Source organism: Heloderma suspectum, chromosome 9 (assembly GCF_057233095.1).
Source record: "Heloderma suspectum isolate Gila_16-S chromosome 9, 16-S_ref, whole genome shotgun sequence".
NCBI lineage: Eukaryota > Metazoa > Chordata > Lepidosauria > Squamata > Helodermatidae > Heloderma > Heloderma suspectum.
The window spans coordinates 35,236,826-35,260,807 of NC_139466.1; the positions used below are offsets into that span (position 1 = coordinate 35,236,826).

The 23,982-nt window shown below is 47.3% G+C and overlaps 1 protein-coding gene across 5 annotated transcripts in view; it reads left to right on the plus strand.

The window, feature by feature from the left end:
* The window catches only part of LOC146338587 (synaptotagmin-like protein 2), an 89,388-nt gene extending 67,083 nt beyond the window's left edge, over positions 1-22,305 (plus strand). For all 5 annotated transcript variants that reach the window (XM_084814089.1, XM_084814087.1, XM_084814091.1 and 2 more), the window contains exons 9-17: positions 87-178; positions 1,883-1,984; positions 3,912-4,081; positions 5,031-5,133; positions 5,378-5,539; positions 10,004-10,082; positions 13,701-13,800; positions 14,611-14,816; positions 18,878-22,305. In XM_084814089.1, the coding sequence (XP_084670215.1) occupies positions 87-178; positions 1,883-1,984; positions 3,912-4,081; positions 5,031-5,133; positions 5,378-5,539; positions 10,004-10,082; positions 13,701-13,800; positions 14,611-14,816; positions 18,878-19,023 (1,160 nt within the window). In that variant the 3' untranslated portion in view covers positions 19,024-22,305. The remainder of the gene's footprint in view (positions 1-86; positions 179-1,882; positions 1,985-3,911; positions 4,082-5,030; positions 5,134-5,377; positions 5,540-10,003; positions 10,083-13,700; positions 13,801-14,610; positions 14,817-18,877) is intronic.
* The last annotated feature ends 1,677 nt before the right edge of the window (positions 22,306-23,982 follow it).

Below are 23,982 nucleotides of genomic sequence, written 5' to 3' on the forward strand. Positions count from 1 at the left end.
AAAATGTTTTCGTTAAGTTTTGCCATTTCAGAGCGCAGGACCCATTCTTGTGGCACGTGTTTTTTGTTTCCTTTTCTCATCTCTAGCCTACACTAAGCCTCAAATGCTAACGCACCAGTATCTTGAGCCCGAGAGAGCCAAAGACTTGACGAAATCCACCCCTCTGCTGCTCTCTGAGGTAAGACTGTGCAGATCGCCTGAATCGCTCCTGCAGAGTCCTACGTTTGGTGGTGGGCCTGTTCTATGGAGGCGGTTCAGCCTCGAGCTGACTGAGCCGGCGTCAAGGGTAGGCATGGCCAGGCACCTGCCGTGGGCCCACACCTGCTTGTTCCCCTGCCTGTCGCTCTGGTCCAGGCAGTGGTGGCGGTGAGGAGGAGCAGCAGCAGATGCCAGGGCCTGCTTGCTCACAGGCTCTCTCGACTTCTCAAGCAAGCAAGTGGGAGCCATGACGAGGAAGAGGAGCTGGTGACAATGGTGGTGAGAAGACAGACTCCCTGAGGGAGGCGGCCCGTGGAGGGTGTCTTGCCCAAGGGCCCTCAAAGACCTGGAACCGGTACTGTGTCTGTGTGCACCCTTGGCCAGTTCTGTTTCTTTCCATGACAAGAATCAGGCCCACACATGGAAAGGCACTGGGCAGCAGGAACAAATGAGGCTGGGCTTGCAATCAAAAAACCAGCCAGCATATTCTGACTGCATATGGCTGAACCGGGACCACTGACTGGTCTTTAAGTACCCGTGTGGGCCCTTCTGGATGTGGTCCCATAACAACAACATTGTTCTGGTTCTGTTAGAGGCCTAGTAATTATAATATATTATTATTTATTGAATTTATATCCTGTCTCCCTTTACAAGGACATCATTTTGGTTTTGTCAGCAGCCTAGTAATTATAATGTATTATTATTTATGGAATGTATGGAATTCTGTGGAATTTAGCAGGATTATCTACACACTGACTGGTAGTGATTTTCCAGGTGTTCCTTCCTCCATCCATTTTACCCACTCATTCCTCTTTAAAGTTTTAAGGGCACAATCTTATACCTGTTTAGATTGGGGGGGGGGGGAGTCCTACAACTCCCAGCATTCCCCATGCTGGCTGGGGCATGCTGGGAGTCGTAGGACTTTTTTCTATCTAAACATGCATAGGATTGTGCCCTAAGTAATGCCAGAGATTGAACCTGGGACCTCCTGCCTTTCTTCCAAGGAGCTCAAGGCAGTGTACGGGATTCTCTTTTCCCTCCCCTTTATATCCTCACAACAACCCTGTGAGGTAGATTAGGCTGAGGGAGAAAAAGAGAGAGACTGGCCCAGGCTGACCTGGTGAACTTCATAGCTGAGTGGAGTTTTGCACCGAAGGTCTCCCCAGCCCTATTCCAACAGTCTAATTAAAGGGTTGGCAGTGTGATGCCTGGAGGAACCAATGTACCCCCCAACATCTTTCTTCACCTACCAAGGTGCTCTACCCCTCCCACTTTTTTAAAAAAGTAACACTTTTTCTTACTGGCAGCTGGGATTGCTGTGAAATAGGTTTCTGTTGGGGCTGGAAACTGTGGGTTCAAAGGAGTTGTTTAGCTTGTTGGACCTCAGCCCCCACCTCTGCCTTGTACTCAGTATTTTGGACAGGTTGCCTGTCCTTTTGCCACACCTCCCATGGCAGCCATTTTGTGGCAGTGCCCAGGACCATTTCTCAAATTGCCAAATGTGCCCTGAGACCCCAAAAAGTGGCCTATCATGGCTCTAACCCAGGCTTCCCCAACCTGGCAGCTTCCTGATGTGCTGGACTACGACTCCAGTCATCCATTGGCCATGATGGCTGGAGATGATTAGAGCCTCTTGTTGAGCTCCTGCCGCCATGTTTAACGCCCCTCTTGGTTTGATTTGCAGACAGAATCGGACACAGCTTCGGAAATCAGCTTCCAGTTCAACAGGCACAAGAAGAGTCCGAGTGTGGGAAGCCATTCCTCCGATATGGCCTCCGTGTCCTCAGTAGGTGTCTATTCACATTGAGGTTCTTGGGTCACCTTCCCCAGCCTGGTGGCCTCCTGACATTTTGCTGTGCAACTCCTACCCTCCCTGACCATTGGCCATGCTGGCTGGGGCTGATGGGTATTGTAGGCCAAAACATCTGGAGGGACCCAGGTTGGGGAAGGTATTGCATCTAGGACTGTTTCTCCCCCCACCTTCCTCTTCAAAACTACTCTTGCCACTCATACCTGATGGAGCAGTTCTCCTGACCTGAACCTATGATCAACATCAGAGGCCTTCCTCCACGTGCCTCCTCTGAGGGAGGCTCGGAAGGTGGCAACAAGGGAGAGGGCCTTCTCAGTGGTAGCCCCCCTGACTATGAAATGATCTCCCCGCTGAGGCCCACCTCGTGCCAACATGGTCATCTTTTCGGTGTCAGGTTAAGACTGTCCTCTGCTCCCAGGCACTGTGATGTGTATTTTCTCTGAACCTCCCAGAGAGCTTGGGTGGTATACAGCTTGGGTGATATAGCTATGAAATAAATTAACAACAACAACAACAACAACAATTATTATTATTATTATTATTATTATTATTATTATTATTATTATCCCATCCTGCCCAGCTCCCCCAATTATTTGCAGACGTTTCAAGTTATTCATTCAAATCAGGGTTGCAGAATTTGATTCAGAGAAGCTCATTGGTTGGAATGTGGTGGGCTGGGCAAAGGGGGCAGTGCCAGAAATTACGCAACCTACTAGCATATTGTACTTTAAGAGCGTAATCCTAGGCATGTTTAGACAGAAAAAAGGCCTACAGCTCCCAGCATTCCCCGTGCTGGCTGTGGAATGCTGGGAGTTGTAGACCTTTTTTCTGTCTAAACGTGCATAGGACTGCACCTTAAGCAGGATATAAAAGTAATAAATAAAGAACCAAGTGTGCTAAACACCAGCAACTCTGTTAGATGGTTTGGGGTATAAATGCAGATGAGGAAAAGTGGCTTCTCAATGGGCTATGGATCTGGCCGCCTCAAGAATCCTATAGCCCCCTGCCCCCCATTATCCCCTTCCTAGTTCTCGCCTCACCTCCTCTGCCACCTCTCCAACACTTTTTCTCCCCTCTGTGTCTCCCAAATCTAAAATAGCCCGAATCTGCCATTTACCATCAATAGATCACTATTTGACAATATAAATGGTAGGTGTGGGGACTCAATCCAGATCAGGACTATGATCCCAATCCAGATTGGTCAGCCTGCACTTACTCTAGAGTAAAAAAAAATTGGGGGAAGCACACACAAAAAATCATAGCTGCTAGCTACATCTTTAAAGTAATGTGTGCTTTGGAATTTGGAACTCATTGGGATAGGACTTCCCAGCAGGGAAACACTACAACAGGGTGTATATTTCTGTCTCTCTTTCCTATAAAGTGGTGCTCATTAGTTCAGTAAGGGTGCAATCCTATGCATATTTAGATAGAATAAAGTTCTATAACTCCCATGCTGGGGCATGCTGAAAGGTGTAGGCCTTTTTTTTGTCTAAACATGCAAAGGACTGTACCTTAAGGCTGTTACCGCCAAGCTTTGGGAAAGGCCTTTCAACCTTTTGGAAGAGGGAAGAAATTGTGCAAAAGCCAGGAAACAACCAAACTATCAGTGGTCAGGGAGGAAAAGTGGAAACTAGCTGGTGAAGTGAGGAAGAGCCTGTGGCCATATGGGGAACTGCAAATGCAACACCAAATACCCTTTATTCCACTTCCATCCAAGAGGTATAAAGTGTTAACTCTGGGAAAGAATGTTTTTCTTCTGACCAAAGCAACATGGGCGGGGCGGGGGGGAATTGTGGAGATTTGCTTTGAAGCCTGGAGAGCATTCTCTCTCTGTAGATGAGAAGAAGCCACCTTGAACCCGTAGGCCACCATACTGTGAATGTCCCTCTTGCACCCTGCACAGGTTAGCGGCAGCGTCCTAAGCGTGTATAGCGGGGATTTCGGGAGCGTCGACGCCCAGGGTCTTGTTCAGTTTGCCTTGGATTACGACGAGAAAAACCGGGAATTCCAAATTTTCGTTTCCCAGTGCCAGGACCTGGCTATAGTGGATGAGAAGAAAGGCAGGACAGACCCGTGAGTGAAGTTAAAAATGTCATAGCAAGGCCTATCCATTCAAAAGCATGCATTTAGTGGCATGGCTGGGGAGTTCAGGATCCGGAGCTAAGATCTTGAACCCTACAACTGAGGTTGGGGGCAGGGGGAACTAGGGCTGTCACTCCCAGTTAATGAAATTGTAGTCAATTAATCATGAGAGGGCTGGATTGGATGGTGTCTCTCCCCAGTCAGGCCTATGCGCATGGAAGGGAGCAAGAGCGCACCAGCTCTCCTTGCTGAGTTCATGTGCTTGCCTCTGACATCCTGGGACCTCCATCTGGGGCCGTAAATACAGCCTGCACAAGTAAAATCCAAGGCACATTGGCACAGAACACAGGGCCAATTACCAGATTTGATCTGGGAAATCAGCTTGCACGCACTGGATTTATGCACATAGGCTATATTTGAAAGTTACGGCCACACATGGACATCCTGGGACATTGGAAGCAAGAAACTACAACGGGTGTGCATAGAGGGGCGGCACACTCCGGTTGCTCTCCATGCAAGCACTTGTATTAAAAATAATTTTTAACAAATGTTTAACTCTGCTGAATGATAAATTAGGGGCAAATTTTTAGTCAATAAAAAATATTTTAGTCCAGCCTTCTCCAACCAAGTGCCCTCTAGCTGTGTTGAACTACAGCTTCTGTCATCCCCCGCCAGCATGGCCAATACCTCACAGTAACACCTAGAGGTCTAACAGTAGATCTACTTCTGCCCATCCCTGGCCTAGGTAGCCCGACTGCTGCAGGCTTTCATCTGGGTTTGTCCCCGACTCCAGCGGATGGCTTATAACTCTGCACAGATGCCAAGTAGACAACCCACCAGGAGACGGTATTAGTTTTGGCATCTGCTATCAGCTCCAGTTTCTATGCAAGACCCTGGTTGTCTTGTATGCAATGTTAACTGAATGGCAGTCTCTTTCCAGGTATGTCAAAACATACCTGCTTCCGGACAAAGCACGGATGGGGAAGAGGAAGACGTCAGTGAAGAAGAGAACAGTGAGCCCCATTTACAACGAGGTGTTGCGGGTAAGGATAAATACAGGTTACCCAAAAATATTAGAGTTTTTGGAAGTTGGGGTGTCTGCTAATCCCAGATCTATTTCTTAAGTGAGTGTTTCTCAGGCTCAAACTACATGTTACACGAAATATGTCACATGTTGCTCTGTGACCCAAGAGTTGTATCACTCAGCACCATGAGATGGTGACCTTTAGGGGAACAGAAACAAAAAACGTGTCTCAAATGATAAACACCTTTTTCCCTTCTCTGCAGTACAAAATAGAGAAAATGGTTTTGCTGATTCAAAAATTGAACCTCTCCGTCTGGCACAATGACCCCTTAGGGCGGAACAGTTTCTTGGGCGAGATGGAAATAGACCTGGCCGGTTGGGATTGGCAGAATAATAAACTGAACTGGTACATGCTCAAACCACGGGTAAGTGCTGTTCAGCACATATCCTGCTGAAGCTGGATTTATTTATAGGGGAAGAATGCTTAATCATACATTTCCATTTTTTTTTCTTTAAATCTTCAGTTATTTATACTTTTCCCCTGTTTCTGTAGGCGTTTCTTCCATGTTTCAAGCTTTCTAATCCTGAGATGATGAGACTCTATTTTTATTGTTTTATGGGCAGATTCTAGTAGGGCATGTACACCCTTGCCGATTCTCTTACACCCCACCAATTCTGTTGCGCAAGCGGCCCCCACCACTTACGCAATGGCGATTTAGCACTTCCGAGGCAACCTGAAATGAGCAGAAACAATAGCTTCTGGAAAGAGGCAGGTTGGCAGAGCTCACATAAGGGAGCTCCGCTGACTTGCTGCGTTTCCGCTTGTTTCAGGGCTTCCCTTAGGAAGCGCTCCATCTCCCTTGTGTAAACGGTGGATCCCATTTGCGCAATGGAATTGGTGGGCCCCACCGCTTGCAGAAAGGAATTGGCGGGGCGGAAAGGAATTGGCGGGGGGGGGAAGCACCCCGTCGGATCCTGCCCTATGTATTTATAAGTATCGCTTTAATCATGTTCTCAGGGTGGTTTGCAAAAATAAAACAATTAAAATTCAAACACTAAAAGAAGCTGAAAGCCACACAAATCATAAAAGCAGCATAAAGCAGTCAGTGGGATTAACTGGGTCCAAAAAGAAGAGTAGGAGCCAGGGCTGTTGGCAAAGCACAGGCGTACTATCATCATAAATCCCTTAGGCTCCAATTGCTTCCTCCAAACCTCATTCTAACCTAATGCAAAGTCTATGAAGAAGTACAAAAGGAGCAGCTGTATGACTGAGGTGTCCCTGGAAGGTTGCGGAGTGCAGGTCGGGCTTGGCTCAGACTGCAAAGGATGCTCATAAATTTCTAGCACACCCAGAAATGGACTTCTTCTTGTATTTAAGCATCTTCAGATTTGATGCAAAGGTGCCTTTCTGCCAGTGATGTTGTGGAGCGTGGGCTCAGAGGGATGGAGCGCCGGTGGTTTTTCATTAGCAGGGACACTGACATAATCTGCCACCCCCCTCGGACTTCCTTGCTTCCTCTGAGCTTAGCTGCAATTCTCACAGCAGCTTTGGGGAAATGAATTTTCCCAACAATATATTGTTCCCTGTTACAATGCAAAGCCCTTTGGTGTGTCTCGGTCTTGAATGGGCAATGAAGACCCTTAACCTTTGCAAAAAATCCTGCTCCTGATGGAGGGGAAAACTGCTAGGACTGGTTTCTTGACATGGACCCACACAGACATCTGCAATTTTTGTTTTGTTTTTTGTTTTTGTTTAATATAAATCTTTATTATTATAATATAAGGAAAAATAATGCATACTAGAAACTAGTGCTCTGCTGAAAATTTCTCCCACATTTTTTTTGACCATTCCCATACAATTTTATAGAAAAGAAATTGCTTCAGAAAAGAAATTCAAAGGAGGAGAAATTTTAAGAGAAATTCACATGGGTTGGGTTTGGAGTTCCTGGGCTTACCCTACTTGGGAGGTGGCTGAGGAGTGTGCATGAGTGTCTTGTCTATCATTGTACAGTAATCTCTGTGGCAGCCTGTAGCCCCCTTGGCTTCCTGCACTTCTGTTAAAGCCCCTATGAGGAAGATGTCATGAGGCAATTCCTCCCATGGGGCTTTTTCAGTTCAGAAACTGCAGGTGGCCTGGGAGGCTGCAGAGCAATGGAAAGATGTGTAATGGAGAGAGAAAACACACACAGCACCCTCGGCCACCTCACAGTGATTAAGCAAGCTCAAAAAGCCCAGCAAAAGGAATTCAAAATTCTGCCTCAGAAAACTGGAAGCCTCAACACAGTTGATGGTGTTGCCACCTACAGAAGCAGTGCAATAAACCAAAAACCCTGAGGAAAAAAGAAAGAACCTGTGCTACAACCCCTGCCCTGTGAGAAGTGAGAAACTGCCAGAGAATTTCTCCTCTCCTCGGAGAAATTTGGTGAAATTTCACCCGCAATTTCTCTGGCTACAAATAGGATGGAGAATTTTGCGAGGCCATTTGTGCACAGCTCTACCAGAAACAGTATAACATTCATTCATTCATATAAAAGACAGGCATCTACATTATCCACCGTTACTGCTAGGTATCATTTTAAAGAGTATGTTATTAAACATCTGAGAAAGCAAAACAATTAATTCTCTGGAGCACACAAACGGCCACTCGGTTGAGACCCTGGTGGGTGGGTGGAATGCCACAATCACTGGGGCATTAGATCAGGTGGCTCCAAAACGCCCTCTCCCCCTGAACAGGGTTCGAACTGCACAATGGTTCAATCTGTGGTTACGAGCTCTGAAACAGGAGGTGAGACGGCTAGAGCGCCGGTGGCGGACGTCTTGCTCCCAAGATGATCAGATACGGGCTAGAGCTGTATCTTCAGCCTGTCACGTGGCGGTGAAGGCAGCAAAAAAGGAATATTATGCTGCCTCTATCACGTCTGCAGAGTGCTGTCCCAGGAGGCTGTTCCAAGCTTGGTCGGTCCAGTTGCCCCGGAACTGCTGGAGCATTCTAAGGCCTCCTGTGAAGCCTTGGCAAGGCACTTTGCAGATCAAATTGATTGGTGGATGATATGAGGAGGGCTTTGGATAGGGGTGAATTCTCCTTCCTTGTTCTCCTCAATCTCTCAGCAGCTTTTGATACCGTTGACCACGGTATCCTCCTGGACTGCCTGGAGGGGTTGGGCATTGGAGACACCGTATTGCGGTGGTTCCGGTCCTTCCTCTCTGGCAGGTACCAGAGGGTAGCACTGGGAGAAGAGGTTTCGGACCCATGGCCGCTCACTTGTGGGGTGCCACAGGGTTCCATCCTCTCCGTGATGCCATTTAACATCTATGTGAAGCCGCTGGGGGCTATCAGGAGGTTTGGGGTGTGGTGTCATCAATATGCAGATGACATGCAGCTCTACCTCTCATTCAAATCTTCACCAAGGTTGGCTGTAGAATCCCTGTCCAAATGTCTGGAGATGGTGAGTGGCTGGATGGGGAGGAATAAGCTGAAGCTGAACCCTGACAAGTCCGAGGTACTTTTGGTGGGAGACAAGAGGAGACTGGGGGATGTTGACCTGGTGTTGAATAGAGTATGGCTACCCTTGAAAGACCAGGTCCACAGCCTGGGGGTCATTTTAGACTCCCAGCTGTCCATGGAGGCTCAGGTGTCAGCTGTGAGCCGGACAGCGATGTAGCAACTCTGTCTGATATGGCAGCTGCGCCCCTACCTTCCCAACCTTCTTTTCCCATTGGTAGTGCATGGCTTGGTCTCCTCTCGTCTAGACTACTGTAATGTGCTCTATGTGGGGTTACCCTTGAAGATGGTTCGGAAGATGCAGCTGGTGCAGAATGTGGCAGCTTGCCTGATTAAAGGCAGCCGCCGGTGTGATCACATCACTCCAGTGCTGAAGGAGTTGCACTGGTTACCAGTTGTTTTCTGGGACAAATTCAAGATGTTGGTTTTGACCTTTAAAACCCTATATGGCTCCAGCCCAGCCTATCTCAAGGAGCGCCTCCAGCAACACCAGACAGGCCACTCAACAAGATCAGCCTCAGATGGCCTTCTCTCTATCCCATCAGCCAGGACAGCTAGGCTGGTGAGGACGAGGGAGAGAGCCTTCTCTGTGGTGGCCCCCACCCTGTGGAACTCCCTCCCTAGGGAACTCCGTCATGCCCCCTCTTTAATGAGCTTCCACCATGCATTAAAAACGTGGTTGTTCAGGCAGGCATTTGGGGTGGGTTAGGGTATTTTTAGAAATACGATGTTTTAATGTGGAATTTTACTGTTTTAAACTTTTGTACTATTGTACATCACCCAGAGTGGCCAGGTGACCAGCCAGATGGGCGATTAAGAAATTTATTTAATTAATTAATTAATTAAACGGTTTGTCAAAAATGGGTAAACCTCACCTCTTGGTCAGACAAGGAAAAACAGTTGTATCCATCAGTATCCAAGTTGTCACTAGCCTTCAGAAAGACAATAAAAGCCTGCCAGACATTGGAAAAACAGGCAGTCTTTTGTCTACCATCCCTTCAACGGACATAGTCAGCTAGCTTAGTCATCTCTGCAACCTTCCAAAGCTGCTTGCAGTTTTGGACTCTCCTTGGGGGCGTGGCTATGGGGGGTGTGGTGATGAGCACCTGCACTCCAACATTTACCACTCCACCACTTGCCAAGAGTGCGTTTCAACACCAAAACCACAAACGGTTATGGAAAAAAAGATATGCAATGCATCTTGCATCTTGTTTTGCCTTCAGCCTTTTTTTTTTTTTTAATCTAAATTTTGATTGTGAGAAACATGAGGAATTCCAGGGGGTTTTTTGTTCCTGTGGTGCACTAGATCTGATCAGCAACTGATCTGAAATTCCTGCTGTTGTTTGGTGCACACTGATGCCTTTCCTGCTGCCCCTTTCTCTTGCAGAGTCTCTCAGCCATCAATTGTGTCGATCATCGTGGGGTGATGAATCTATCCATCAAGTATATCCCGCCAGGAAGTCTAGGTAAAATTGCATCATGCAGTTTTAAGAAAACTAACTCTTCCATGTTACTAAAGGGTGGACGCCTTGCCATAACCAAGCTCATTATTATTTATTATTGGGAATCAGGATGAATTTTTCCCCAGGCTAGAATGCCTAAAACTGACCATCTCGTTTCGCTTTCTGTTTCTTTTCCCTTAGCGCACGGGAGAGCAATGTGTTCCCTTCCAGATGTTGGTGGACAGCAGCTCCCATCACCCCTAGCCAGCATACCCCAAAGTGAGGGATGATGGGAGTTGTAGTCCAACAACATCCAGAGCAACAGCCACATGTTGCCCAGCCCTTCCTTAGCATGCGGTGCAATTTTTGCCAGCCCAAGTGTGTCTGCTCAGACAGAAAAAAAAATTCAGGGGAGGTCAGGGCAGGCATCAGCAGTAGGCCCCAGGATCCAGGCAGCTGCCCAAGAATACCGAATGCTGGCGCTGACAGTCTGACTCAGTGGAAGGCAGATTCCTATGTTTGGGGCAACGGTTATGCCCAGTGGGAGAGCAGATGCTTTCCACGCAGAAGTTCCCATGTTCAATCCCAAGCATCAGTACCAACTCCAGGTTTTGAAGGACCCTTGGGAAAGACACACCCAATGGGCCCCCTTTCTCAGTGTTTCTACCTTCTCACCACCACTGTCACCAGCTGCTATTGCTTCTCATCCTCTTCCCCATCATTGCTACCACTTAAGAACATAAGAAGAGCCACGCTGGATCAGACCAAGGATCTGACCAGATCCAGCATTCTGGTCACACAGTGGCCAACCAGCTGCCCCCGGGAAACCCTCAAGCAGGCCATGAGTGCAACACCACCCTCCCACCCATGTTCCCCAGCAACTGGTGCACATAGGCACGCTGCCTCTGGTACTGGAGGTAGCACATAGCCATCGGGACCAGTAGCCATTGATAGCCTTCTTCTCCAGGAATCTGTCTAATCCTCTTTTAAAGCCATCCAAATTGGTGGCCATCACTAAGTCTTACAGCGAATTCCATAGTTTAACTCTGTGCTGTGAGAAGAAGTCCTTCCTTTGATCTGTCCTGAATCTCCCACCAATCAGCGTCATGGGATGACCTCAAGTTCTAGTATGATGAGAGAGGGAGAAAAAATCCCTACCCACTTTCTCCACACCATGCATAATTTTGGATTGCATCATCATGCAATCCTACTGTCACATCTCTGCTGACTCGCCTTTTTTCTAAGCTTGCCTGCTTGACAGGCAGAGAGCCAGGGAGCAAGCAGGCCGTGGCATCTGCTGCTCCTCCTTCTCACCTCTTCCGTTGTCTGGGCCCGAGTGAGAGGCAGGGCAAGAAGTCGTTTGCAATGGTGAAGAGGAGGAGCAAGTCCAGGGGGTGTGGGCCCTCAGCAGGTGCCCAACCATGCCTACCTTTGATGCCTACCCCACCCAGCATCTACAGGTGGGGAGAGTGACCCGTGTCTAAAACGCTGGAGTAAGTAGACAGTCCGAGTTGACAGTACTGACCTAGATGGACCATGGGGGTCTTCCTGTGATGCTAATGATGAGAGGTTTGGATCCGATCAGATCTTGATGCAAGTGACTCGACTAGATGCCTTCAAAATCTACTGAATCTGAAAAACATAGGAATATGCCTTATACCAGATCAACCTGTTGGTCCATCTAGCCAAATATTGTCTCTTCTGACTGGTGGTGGCCTTCCAGGGTCCCAGGCAGAGGTCTTTCACGTAACCCACCACCTCTGGGGGCCCAGTGTGCCCATGGACCCCTCCGTTGGTGCCTGCAGGCTCCCTGACGCTCTTGATTTTTCAAGATTTAAGGTACAATCCTATGGGGATACGCAACCGCCTATCCAATGCAGGGCAGGAGAAGCACGGAGGGAATTGTTCCCTCCGTGCTTGTCCTGCCCTGCATTTGCGGCTAGACAGCCGATTTCGGCTGTGTAGCCACGGGAAGGCGGAGCAGGGGAGGAGGCTGCCGGACAACACATCGAAGGTGTCGTACCAGCATTTCCGCTTTCCCTGCCCTGGAATGCCCCGCACTGTTTTTCCGAGCGGGGAGTGCGGGGCCGTTCCGTGCTGCCTGCGAGGCAGTGCAGGGGCGGGGGGAGGTTGGTTCTCCAGGAACCGACCTCAGAGTGCGGGCTCTGAGGCCGGTTCCCAGAAACCCACATATCCTATGGCCGTCTAGCCGCTGATTAGCGGCCATAGGATTGCTCCATAAAACAAAAATTAAATGGGAAACTAATATGCTGCAGAATGAAGCACCAGCCTCCTCTTTATTTCCAAGAATGTCTCTGGACCCCATGTAGAAAATAGACTTGGTGGACAGTTGGTGTGTTTGTTGCGTATTTCATTTCATTTTCATTTATTATTACATTTCTATACTGCCCCATAGCCAAAGCTTTCTGGGCAGTTCACAAAAATTAAAAACCATTAAAATACATTATACAAAGTATATATATATGTGGTGTGCGGTGTGCGTAGGTTGCGGGGGGGGCACTGATGTGGGGTGTCTGTGGGGTGGTGTTTTTCTGAGCATTACTAGTTTGCCTTCTGTGAAATGGGTATTTTGTTGTGTTTTATGGGGGCCAATTTGTGATTTGGCATTTGGGGCTCACAGCCCACCTCAGCTTCTTGGCTCTGGGCCTCATCAGTTTGTTTGCCTTCTGTGAAGTGGGCACTGGAGCAGAAAATGGTGGGTTCCTGAGAGTGATTTTGTGTTTTGGGATTCAGTGCACCACCTCTGCTTTTGTTCTTGACCTAGTCACTTTTGATTTAATCTCACCAGTTTGCCTTCTGGGAAATGTTTAGCCACGTCCACTGTGGCAGCTATTTTGTGAACGGACACCCCCCCTCTCATGGCAGCCATTTTGTGACTGTGCCCATGACACCCTTTCAAAATACCAAATGTGCCCACCGACCCAAAACATTTGGGGACCCCTGCACTCCCTGAACGTTTTAACTAGAGATGCCAGGGATTGAACCTGGGCCCTTCTGCATACAGAGTTTGTGCTCTGCTGCTGAAGCACAATCTTTCCCCTTAACCACTGGCAGTTCTAGGGGGTCCACTGCCTCTTATAAGTAGGCACAGGAAGCACAGTACATCTCCTAGATTAGTTATTTAGGTACAGCTGCTGCAGTGGGATATCGCTGCTTTGCATAGCGATATCCCAGATTTCAGAAAAAAGAAACGAGGTCTGCTTCGTTGAAGGAGTCAATGAAGGAGTAAGTGACTCCTGTAGGAGTCTAGGAGCTGTATGTCCCCGTTCTTTTTATCATTTTATTTTAAACTTGTCTTTTCCTCCCAAGAGCTGATGGTGGCATACCTGGTTATTCTCTCCCCCTTTCCCCTGTTTTATGCTTGCGATGGCCCTGTAAGGTAGGTTAGGCTGGGAGCCTGACTGGATCAAGATCGCCCAGTGAATTTCCTGACTGAGTGAGGCTTTGAACCCCTGTCTCTTCCATGGGCCTTGGTGTTCACTGCACCGTCTTGACTCTACACCACTCCAGTCACCATCTAGGCCTTATTAAAATAACGGATGAAGGATACTTGCATGCATACTTATGAGTTAACCATTTCTGTTATAATTAGGTAACCATTTATGTTATAATTCATGGCAGGTCGAAAGACTCCTCCTTCTGGGGAGGTCCATATCTGGGTGAAAGACACCAAAGACCTCCCACAGTTACGTCCCTCTGGAGTGGACTCCTTTGTGAAATGGTACGTCTGTCATTTGCCAGGTTCTCCCTTGACCCTCCGGGTTATACCTGATAGAACTCCTTTTCTGACCAGCCATTATCTGTAACTCCAAGAAAGGGTTAACTGTACTCAAATGTGCAAAAAAAAAAAACCCTCAAAAAACCTGGTGTGGTGCCCTCCAGACATGTTGGACCACAACTCCCATCAACCCCAGCCAACCAGGGATGATGGGGGTTGAAGTCCAACCTGTCTGAAGGGCGCCATGTTGGGAGAGGCTGCCTTAACTTACAATGTGAGGAATATTAAACCAGCGGTGGGCAATTTGTGGCCCTCCAGATGTTTGGGCCTACAACTCTCATCAGCCTTAGCCATCATAGCCAGTGGTGAGGCATCATGGGAATTGCAGGCCAAAACATCTGGAGCGCCACAAATTGCCCAGCCCTGATTTAAACTCTGCCCTGGGGGGGCTTGGATTAGATTGCTGATGTAATGTAGTGGCTAAGGGAGACTGGATTACAAATCAGAAAGTTCCCGGTTCGAATTTTGCCTCTGCCATGCACTCAAGAAGGGCCTTAGGCAAGCCACTGTTTCTGAGCCTCAGTCCCTTCCCTGTCCATGATGAGGGGCAGGGTAATAATACTGGCGTACCCTGCAAAGATGACAGCTAGGTAATGCACGGAAAATGCTTTGAATGCTCGAAAGTGCTGTACAAATGTTGAGTATTATTTATACTGCAGTAGCGGGCGGCAGTGGAAATATCTGACAAAACATACCAATAAAGATCTGTTTTCAATTCCGCCTGACATGCAATGCCATCTTCTTCTTCTGAAGCTACGTTCTTCCAGACACCAGTAAGAAGAGTTATCAAAAAACCCGAATTGTCAAGAGAGACTCCAACCCTGTCTTTAACCATACGATCGTGTATGACGGATTCCACACGGAAGACCTGAAAGATGCCTGTGTAGAACTGACCATCTGGGATCACGAAAAACTCACCAATCACTTCCTTGGAGGGATTCGGCTGGGACTTGGAACAGGTAAACGGCTCACCTGTTTGTGTCCTTTTCGTTTAAGCATTTTAATTTAGACATGGAACGGGTTCATAGCATCATAGAAGCATCATAGAATCATAGAGTTGGAAGGGTCCTACAAGGCCATCGAGTCCAACCCCCTGCTCAGTGCAGGAAGCCTGATTCCCAGGCGGTCTCCCATCCAAATACTACCAGGGCTGACCCTGCTTAGCTTCCGAGATCAGGCACAGCCAGCCAGTTTCATGTAGTGGTCAAAGTGCTAGGCTGGGACTAAGGAGATCAGGGTTCTAGTCCTCACCCAGCCATGTATGTCACTGGGTGACTTTGGGCCAGTCATTGACTCTCAGCCTAACCTACCTCACAGGGTTGTTATGAGGATAAAATGGAGAGGAGGACCATGTAAGACACCTTGGGCACCTTGCAAGGGGGGAAAAGACAGGATATAAATGTAATATTAATGTAATTTAATGTCATATGATGGGGCATCTTTGCTGTTTTGAGCAGGTCTGTTATGGAATTTGTTTTTCCTGGAGTTGTTTTTTAGCTGTGTTAAATTTTGTCTGCTAAAAAAAAAATAAGCCTGTTTTTATCATAATGTCATATTAACTATTTTTTATGAATTGTTGTAAACCACCCAGAGAGCTTCAGCTATGGGGCAGGATACATAGATAGACAGACAGACAGACATAAATACAGAAGAGCTGTCATCAAATTCTCAGCTCTGAGTTATATTTTTAAAAATAAAACAAAAGACTTATCTTTTTTTTCTTTTTGCTTGGCTGAAAATGTAGGGCACAATCCTATGCACGTTTAGACAGAAAGAAATCCTACAATGGTTGTATGACTTTTTTCTGTCTAAATATTCACAGGGTTGCGCCCTTTGCCTATAAACCTTTCCACGCTGACCTGGGAATAAGTGCCATTGAATTCAATGGGAAGTACCTCTGAGTGGAGGTACTTGCACTGTTCTTTATTTTTTTGTCAGTGTCTGTCTCAATGTGTTACATTTACCAGTCATTTGAAGACGAAATGCAATGAACACCAAAAGGCAAACCAAAACCAGTTCAGCTCATCACACCAGCAGTGGGATTAGAATTAAGAATGCATAGGTGGGTTGCAACATAATATTGCCCTATGGGAGTGCTCCTGTTCACTGCTCCAGCCAGCCATGTTCTCCTCCAAAATACTCCATTACATTCCTCCTCCCACCCAGTTTTCCATTCTCCCCACCCCATCCCAAAAAAACAGTGAGTCAGCATTCCATGGCCACAGAGCATGCTCAGTCCTTATTTCTGAGGTTTCTCTCTCTCCCCCCTCCCCAAATTTTAGGGGTTTTTTTCCTAAAGATTTTTGGACAGCAGAGGCTGGTGGCTCCAATTTCAGTAGGGCTGTGAATCCATTCTGGGTTTCAAACAGAACTCTAAAGGAGCTGTCCAAGGCACTGAAGCTATTTTGGGGATAGGGTTCCGCATCTTGGATAGCTCCTTTAGAGTACTGGCTGGTTCTGACTGAAACCCAGAACAGATCCACAGGCCCACCAGAATCAGAGCCACCAGCCTGCACCGTTTTTGCTACTACTGCAAGCCATGGAGTTCCCCAACACCTGCTGATACTTCCCTCTTGTGCACAGGTGATGCTGTTTGGCTACATAATGTCCTGCTCTAAACTTAAGCTAAGCAAGTACGGGGGATGTATACAATAGAGTAGTCAAGTTAGCAGGCAAATGGTCAAGCAGTTTTACCAGATACAGAAGGGTTTTCCAGAGCAAGGTCTAAGGCACAGCCAACGTCAGAAGCCAGGTCAATCAAGTAAGAACACGGTCCAAAAGCAGAGCCAGGGAGAAGTCTAGAGAGGTCAGTAGCATGGAGGTCCAAACACACAGCAAGGTCAGGGAGCAAACAGGATATAGAGACTAGAGCTGAAGTTCAGACATTGTTTCCAGCAGCTCTCAAGTTACAAATGAGAGCCACTAGAGCCCCACCCAGTGCTCAGCTGCATCACCTCAGAGGCTTGTCAGATGTCCTCCTCTTGAGGAGATACTGACTCACAAGTAGTCCTCTTCAGTAAGCGAGCACTCCTTCACCTGGCCACCATCCAATGGATTCTGGTGGCTCCAATTTCAGTGGGGCTGCAAATCCATTCTGCGTTTCGGTCAGAACCAGCCAGAACTCTAAAGGAGCTTATTCAAGATGCGGAACCTATTTTGTGGATAGGGTTCAGCTCCTTGGATAGCTCCTTTAGAGGTCTGGCTGGTTCTGACTGAAACCCGGAATGGATGCACAGCCCCACTGCAGTCGGAGCAACCATCTTCCACTGCCACCATCCTATCATGGATCTTAAGGTGCTGATGTTCTTGGGGTCTAAATGGTGGCTCGGCATCCCCCTCTGCCTTAGAAGCTGAGCTTTCTGCCTCTCCAGGAGGCATTATCCCGAAGGGTCCTGGACCGTCCTGAGTACTGCCAGGGGCCCTCTTCTGAGGGTCCAAGTGGCTCTGAAGGTTCTGGCTCGTCCTCTGGAGATGACTCCAGTGGCCGCGTGACACCTGGGACCATGACACAGGCATGGCACTCGTGGCCTAAGCATTGCAAATAGACTGAATGAATAACTCTGTGCAGACAGGCTTCATGTGTACGGATGAATGTGGGCAGGGGAGACCGAGATTGTATCCTCTAGGCCCCACCTCCAGCCTCTACATCAGGGTGGAGAACCTCTTTCAGCCCAAGCACCAAATTCCATTTTGGAGAAGCTCTCGGGGGCTGCATGCTAGAGGTGGGCATGGCTGAAGGCAAAGGGGAGGAGCCAAAGGCAAAAGGGGTGGGGCCCAAAATAAAAATTAAAAATCCAGCCTATTTTCACTTAAAAGCTCATCCTGCCAGTAACTGTGCCTTGGGGGGGGGGGCATTTCAACCTTTGAGAAGTCCCCCACGACCTGCTCAAAAGCTGGGAAATCACCAAATGATAGGTGGTTGAGGAAAAGGGAATGGAGCCAGGGAAGGGGGCATGGCTATCTGGGGGACCCCAGATGGCCAGATTGGGACCTCCAGAGGGCTAGATTTGGAGGGTTCCACGTGTTCAAGATGCTGTTTGCACAGGGGGCTACTTGCATTCCCCTGACTGCATGTAGGTTTCCTCATGATTGGTATCCTCTGTTTTTTGCAAGGTATGCAAGAAAGTCTGCAAACATTCTGGTGAGCACATGAATGTCCTTCTGCAAATGGCCTCTAGCTAGAGCAAGGACACCCAGATCAGCCCCTCAGCGCCAGTGAAACACCTCGATTGCTAGGCCTTTTATTGCCTCTGACCTGTGCTTTATCTCTCTGCTTATGCTAACTCTATGCCACCAAGATAATGTATGCATATATGTAAATATATACAAGCCAGATACACTTTTATACTCCTATGCCCCAAATGGTGCTTGTCTTCCAGGTTTTGCATCGAGCACAGTTTCTCTTCAGGTACACAGCAGTCCTGGGTATTTATTTGACCTCTGTCAAGAGAGTGGTAATTTCTGCACCAAAAGAACGCAGAGTCCTGAAGGAACAAACTAGACATAAGACGCCATTCATGGAATTAGCACTTGTGTAAATGGCTTTTTAAAAGTAAATTGCAGGCATGGGGGGGGGGAGTGATCCAGATAGGGACCCTGCAGTGTGTGGGGGACAATGGCAGGGGGCTGTAGGGGGGGTTAACCCTTTGTCCCCACTGCAGTCCTAATCCATGTCGGGCTCCACGGTGCATAGGAGCAAATGGGAGCTTTCCCCCCCAATGCAAACAGCTAGTGCAGAGGGCCCAATTTGGACTGGGAGCACAGCGGGGGACAAAAGGTTAAAGCCCCCCCCTCCCCCACACTCCATGGTAGGAGAAACCGCAGTGGAATCAATGGAATCCGTATCAGCTTCCCGCACCTGCCATTTACTTTTGAAAAGCCACTCACACCATCACTAATTGCATGAATGTTGTTTCGCCTGGTTTGACCCTCTGATGTTTGAGCATTGGGTGACCCTTTTCCTCAGGCCTTTCTACAGTGATTTCCCACTTCTTGTTTTTCTTCTTCTTCTTTTTGAAAGGCTACAGCTATGGGATTGCTGTGGACTGGATGGATTCCACGCAAGAGGAAGTAGCCTTCTGGCAAGAAATGATGTCAACGGCCAATGAATGGATTGAAGGATCGCTACCTTTGCGGTCCTTGGCCGGAAAAAGGAAGCTGAAATGAAACTTTTGGCATGCAACTAAGAAAACAGAGCATGGATGAAAGACAGAAGAGGATTTTGGACTGCCGTCAAGCGTCAGGCTGTTTAGATCATGTTTGCGACATTCTTCAAAAAAGCAAAGAGCTAGGTGTTATTTCTTATCCCAGAGAGAACTGGAAAGATGTAATACTGAAATGACTCCTCAACTTAGCCAAAAGGCAGGAAGAACTATTGGTTACCTTTGTCGCATGCGGGTACTGCATCTTAGAGTTTTTAATGAGATTTTGGCTATGTGCCCAGAAGGCAGAGAAGAAGAGATGTAAATATTTTATAAGGGGGGTTAAATTTTATTTTATTACTGTTTCCATGATGGTTTTGGCCTTCGTTTTCCTGTGCAGATGAAATTATAGTGCAACTGTGGCACTCACCAAAACTGTAGTGGGCACATGCACCCACCAAGAAAGCGCAAACTAACTACGATGAGAACTTTGAAGCATACAGTCTGATGTGAGTGATACATAAAAAGGCTGTCCTAGAATATGAATGCAGAAGTTGTTTTATGCTGAGCCAAAGGAGTCATCCATCTAGCCAGCATACTGTCTGACCCAGGGGTGGGTCAAAAGTAGATCACAATCTACTAATAGACCACTGGCCATAATTTCTGATGGACCACCTAATGCAGGGGTGCAGAACCTTGGGTCTGGGGGCCAAATTTGGCCCTCTGAATTTCCCCAAGAAGCCCCACCCCCTTTTCCTCAACCACCAATCATTTCTAGCCTTTGCACTGTTCTTTCCCCCATTCTAAAATGTTGAAATGTATCTCCTAAGGCTTATTTACTGGCACTAAGAGCTTTAAGCTACAATATGCTGGTATTTGGGGGGGGGGGCTTTTGCCTCGGGCTCCGCCCACTACTGGAATAAAGCGGCTGAATTTCTCTGAAATGGAAATTAGCCCTTGGGCTGAAAGAGGTTTTGCCCCCCTCACCCAGCGCCTGCTGGTTGCAGAGAGGTTCTTGCAAAGAACGTACGAAATGATCTCATCCAGCAAGCCATGTCGTACATTCTTAATCAGGAATGAATACTCAGGGTCACTTACTATGTATTTCACACAAAGAATGTGGCCAATGATTTCATGAATGCAGGGAGTGCAACCCCAGGATTTTTTTCAAGGCAGGAAAGATTACATCCTGTGCCAGAGCACCAGGATAATTGACAGGCATTCCTTGCTCTGGCCAGTGAATGAGGTGATAAAGTCAAAGAATGATGAAAATAATCAAGCAGGGTTTTGATGGGGTTCCTACTTCACGCTGGCAGTTTAAATGCTAACACTTCTTTGCAAGATTGCTTGCTGTTGTAATTCAAAGCTAAAGGTTGCATTTCAGCTGGCCAAAGATCTTTTGTTAAAGCTCTCTGTGTTTTAAAAGTCAAACTTACACAGTCAGAAATAAGCATCGCTGTGTTCAAGGGAGCTTCTATCCAGGTAACTATGCAAACTATGTATAGGATTGCAGTCTTGCACTGCAAACTTAATTGTGAGATTTTATCAGTGGTTTGCCTGTCTATTTGTTTTGGAAGTCTGTGTTTTTATGATGGAGTTTTTAACCAGAATGTCAGTTCCTTTGAGCATACGTAATAGAAAAGCATGAGGTTTATTACACACAAATAAATACACATACATACAAACAAACACAGACACAGAAACTAGGGATGTCAGAGAAATCTACAGCAGAACCAAATGAATTCGCATTTTTATGAATCCAACCCACGGATTCTGCAGTGGGCTGGCTTTCCCCCTGTTGGGCGGATTCCACAGACTTGTGGGCTGTTTTTCTAACCTTCTGGAATTTTGCACAAATTTCGTCATAGAAAAATACAAACAATTCTTAAAACAGCCAAAACTGCACCCTGTAGTTTTGCAAAACTGTAGGCTAAAGTGTGAAAATGCGCATTTGGGATGGAGTTGCACATTTTTGCACATGTGCATTTGCACAGATGCGAATTTGCGCAAATTCAGAAACTAAAAAAACCCAATTCTGTCGATGGGTGGACAACAGAATGAAAAGCGCCTGACAACTCGTGAAACACAGACAGGATAGATTTAACACAATCCATACATCCTAACAGAAATACATGAAAAAATCCACCTAGAGAAACACACACACACACATGCTGCATCGGGAGAATTGATGGAAATTAAAAATGGTAGCTCCAAACCAATACCGCATGAAAATAAGTATCATTAATGAGTCAATGTGCAAGCCACTTTGAAAAAAATGTATCCTTAAAGGCAGGGTATAAATAATTATTTAAAAAATTAACTAAATAATACAACATTTGCCCTAGAACAAGGCAAAGGCAATATTTGTGCATCCCGTTCTAAGTTTTGTTAGTTTTTCCTGACGTTTGTCCATTTAAATGAAGTCCCAGTTTAAGATAAGGTTAGTATGAATGACTGGCCACTGTGTGAACAGAATGCTGGACCAGATGGACCCTTGGTCTGATTCAGCATGACATATTCTCAGGGAGCAATCCTATCTGGATCGACAGTCGCCTCCAGCCCCAGGGGCAACCACCTATCCAGTACATGGCAGGAGGAGTGGTGAGGAGTGGATCTCCTCCTCGCTCCCCCCTGCCCTGCTTTCACAGCTAGACAGCCGATTTCGGCTGTCTAGCCACAGGACCTCAGAGCACAGGAAGCAGTGGCCAGAAGACACATAGGATGTGTCGTGTTGGCATTTCCAACTGCCCCGGCCCACCCCCAGGAATGCCACATTTTTGCCACTCCGTGCTCCTCTTCTGAGCGTGGAGCACAGGGCCGTTCCGCACTGCCTACGAGGTGGCACGGGAGGGGGTGGAGGTCGGTTCTCAGGAAACTGACCTATCCTATGGCCGTCTAGCCACTGACCAGCGGCCACAGGATTGCACCCTTAATGTTCTTAGTGAGCGCATCACTGTGCCGCCCTTCATTATTTCTGGAGTGTAGTCAGTCGTTGGTGCATTCCGTAGGGAACCACTACCATCCAATCACTGTTTCACTTTTAAAAGCACAAAACACTTGATAAGCCCAAAAAGGTTCTCGCCAGTGTCCTGGGTAGGTTTTCAAGCCTTGTGACTAATGTGAACACGAGCGTCCACATGGCACACACTTTATGCTCTGGATGTGTAACTTCTGTGAATTTTTCCTGGAAGCCAGAATTGTCTCTTAATGCTGCAGTCTCCTAGGAACTGGGTCTGTGAAAACATGTCATGAAATGTAATTTATGCGGAATAAACCAAAAGGCTTTCTTTGTGCTTGGTAGTAGCTGTTGTTATTGCTTGTTATTGCTCATTTTCAGCATGGCACCTTTAAGACTAACAAATTTTTATTCTAACATGGCTACACTCTGGACATTGTTATGGTGGGGACAGGATCCAGAGACTGGTAGTGCCTTCATCTCCTGTCAAGCAAGTTCTGGGTAGATTGAATGTCCCCTGGTCCACACTGAGTTTGTGGGTGTGACTGCACCCAATGTGATTTGAAAGGAACAGGGACCTGGTGGGGAGGGTGGGCACTTTGTTTCTTATGTTCTCCTGTACCGTGCCTTCAGGAGAGGCTCGGAGACCTCCTCCTCTATTCTTCTAATGCAAATGTGGGATTGCTACCCTGATCCACAGATTCTTACATGCAGCTGCATTCTGTAGGCACAGGGCTGCATGCAAAGAGCTCTGCAGATTCCCAGATGATCAGTGCTTCCTTGTAGGCCTTCCACAAAGTCGCACTTTAACAGAAGCAAGGCTCAAATTCACGGAGTTTGAGAAACAGTGCACTAAACATCTGAAGCTCATTATTCTGAAATGTGAAGGTTAAAGCCTTTTCCAAGCCTCTGCGAGAACAGAGGCGTTGCTGTTGCAAGGTGACGCCTGGAGGGGAAAAAAAGCCCTTGCAGTTCAATTGATCTAGTGTTTTCATCGCCTAGGTAACCCAGTGCACTACCCTCGCATGGCCTCTTACAATGCCAAGGAGTGGAGTCTGCATTGTCCTTGTTGTTGTAGTTTTGTCATCAGCCAAGAGATGGCGAAAGTTGCCACCTGCCAATTAAAAGAATAGGACTCAAACGCATCTCTTTTATGGATGCATGCAGACGTAACACTAAAACAGAAGTTGTGGTCAGTTTTTCTCCCTTGGGGTGAACCTAGCTTCCTTCTACATTCAAAAATGTAAATGACCGGCAAACCTATCAGCAATTAAAAGACAAAAAGATCAGCTACTGAAAAGATGGTTCCCTTGCCAATCTTGTCTTCCTCCACCCACCCTCCATGGGTCAGGTGGGCTTTGGGGGAGGCTTTTTTGTTTTGTTTTTTAAATGCTGTATGTGCTTCAGCTGTTGGGCAGGACAGAAATGCAATTAATTAGCACTATCAATTCATAAAGAGTTATAAAACTGCTCCGAGGCTAAAGGAGAGGTGGGTTTGTGACGACAGAGATGCCAGCCAATGCATGCTATGTACAACTCGCTTCTGTTGCAAATGTGAACTTGTTCTCCGCCCCGCCCCTGAGTTCAAGCTTGCAGAGAAAATGGTTCATTTTGAGCAGAATGCAGTTCCCTGCCATTCCGATACCGTTACGTCTGTATGCCTCCTGTGATCACACGGAAATGATACGCTCAGACCCCACCTTTGCCTTGTTCTTAGGTTCTTCAGCAAGTTACTTGCTGTCAGGAGCGCCCTAGCGGCCTCTTTCAGTACACTTCAATAGCCAACTCAAGACACAGACAAAGAATTCTTTTCAAGGCTTTAATCCTTTTACAACTTAATGACTCTTTCAGATGCTATCACCAGCGACTAAGCAAGGAACAGCAGAGTAGCCTATGCTCTAGGTTAGGCAGTTGGTCCCCGTTTGAAGGAGAATCACGGGAAGACCCTGAACTTGTGGGCTAGGGAGAGATCCTCCCTCTTTCCCTTGTGTCCACAGGACGCGGCCGTTGCTTGCGTGCCAAACGGGC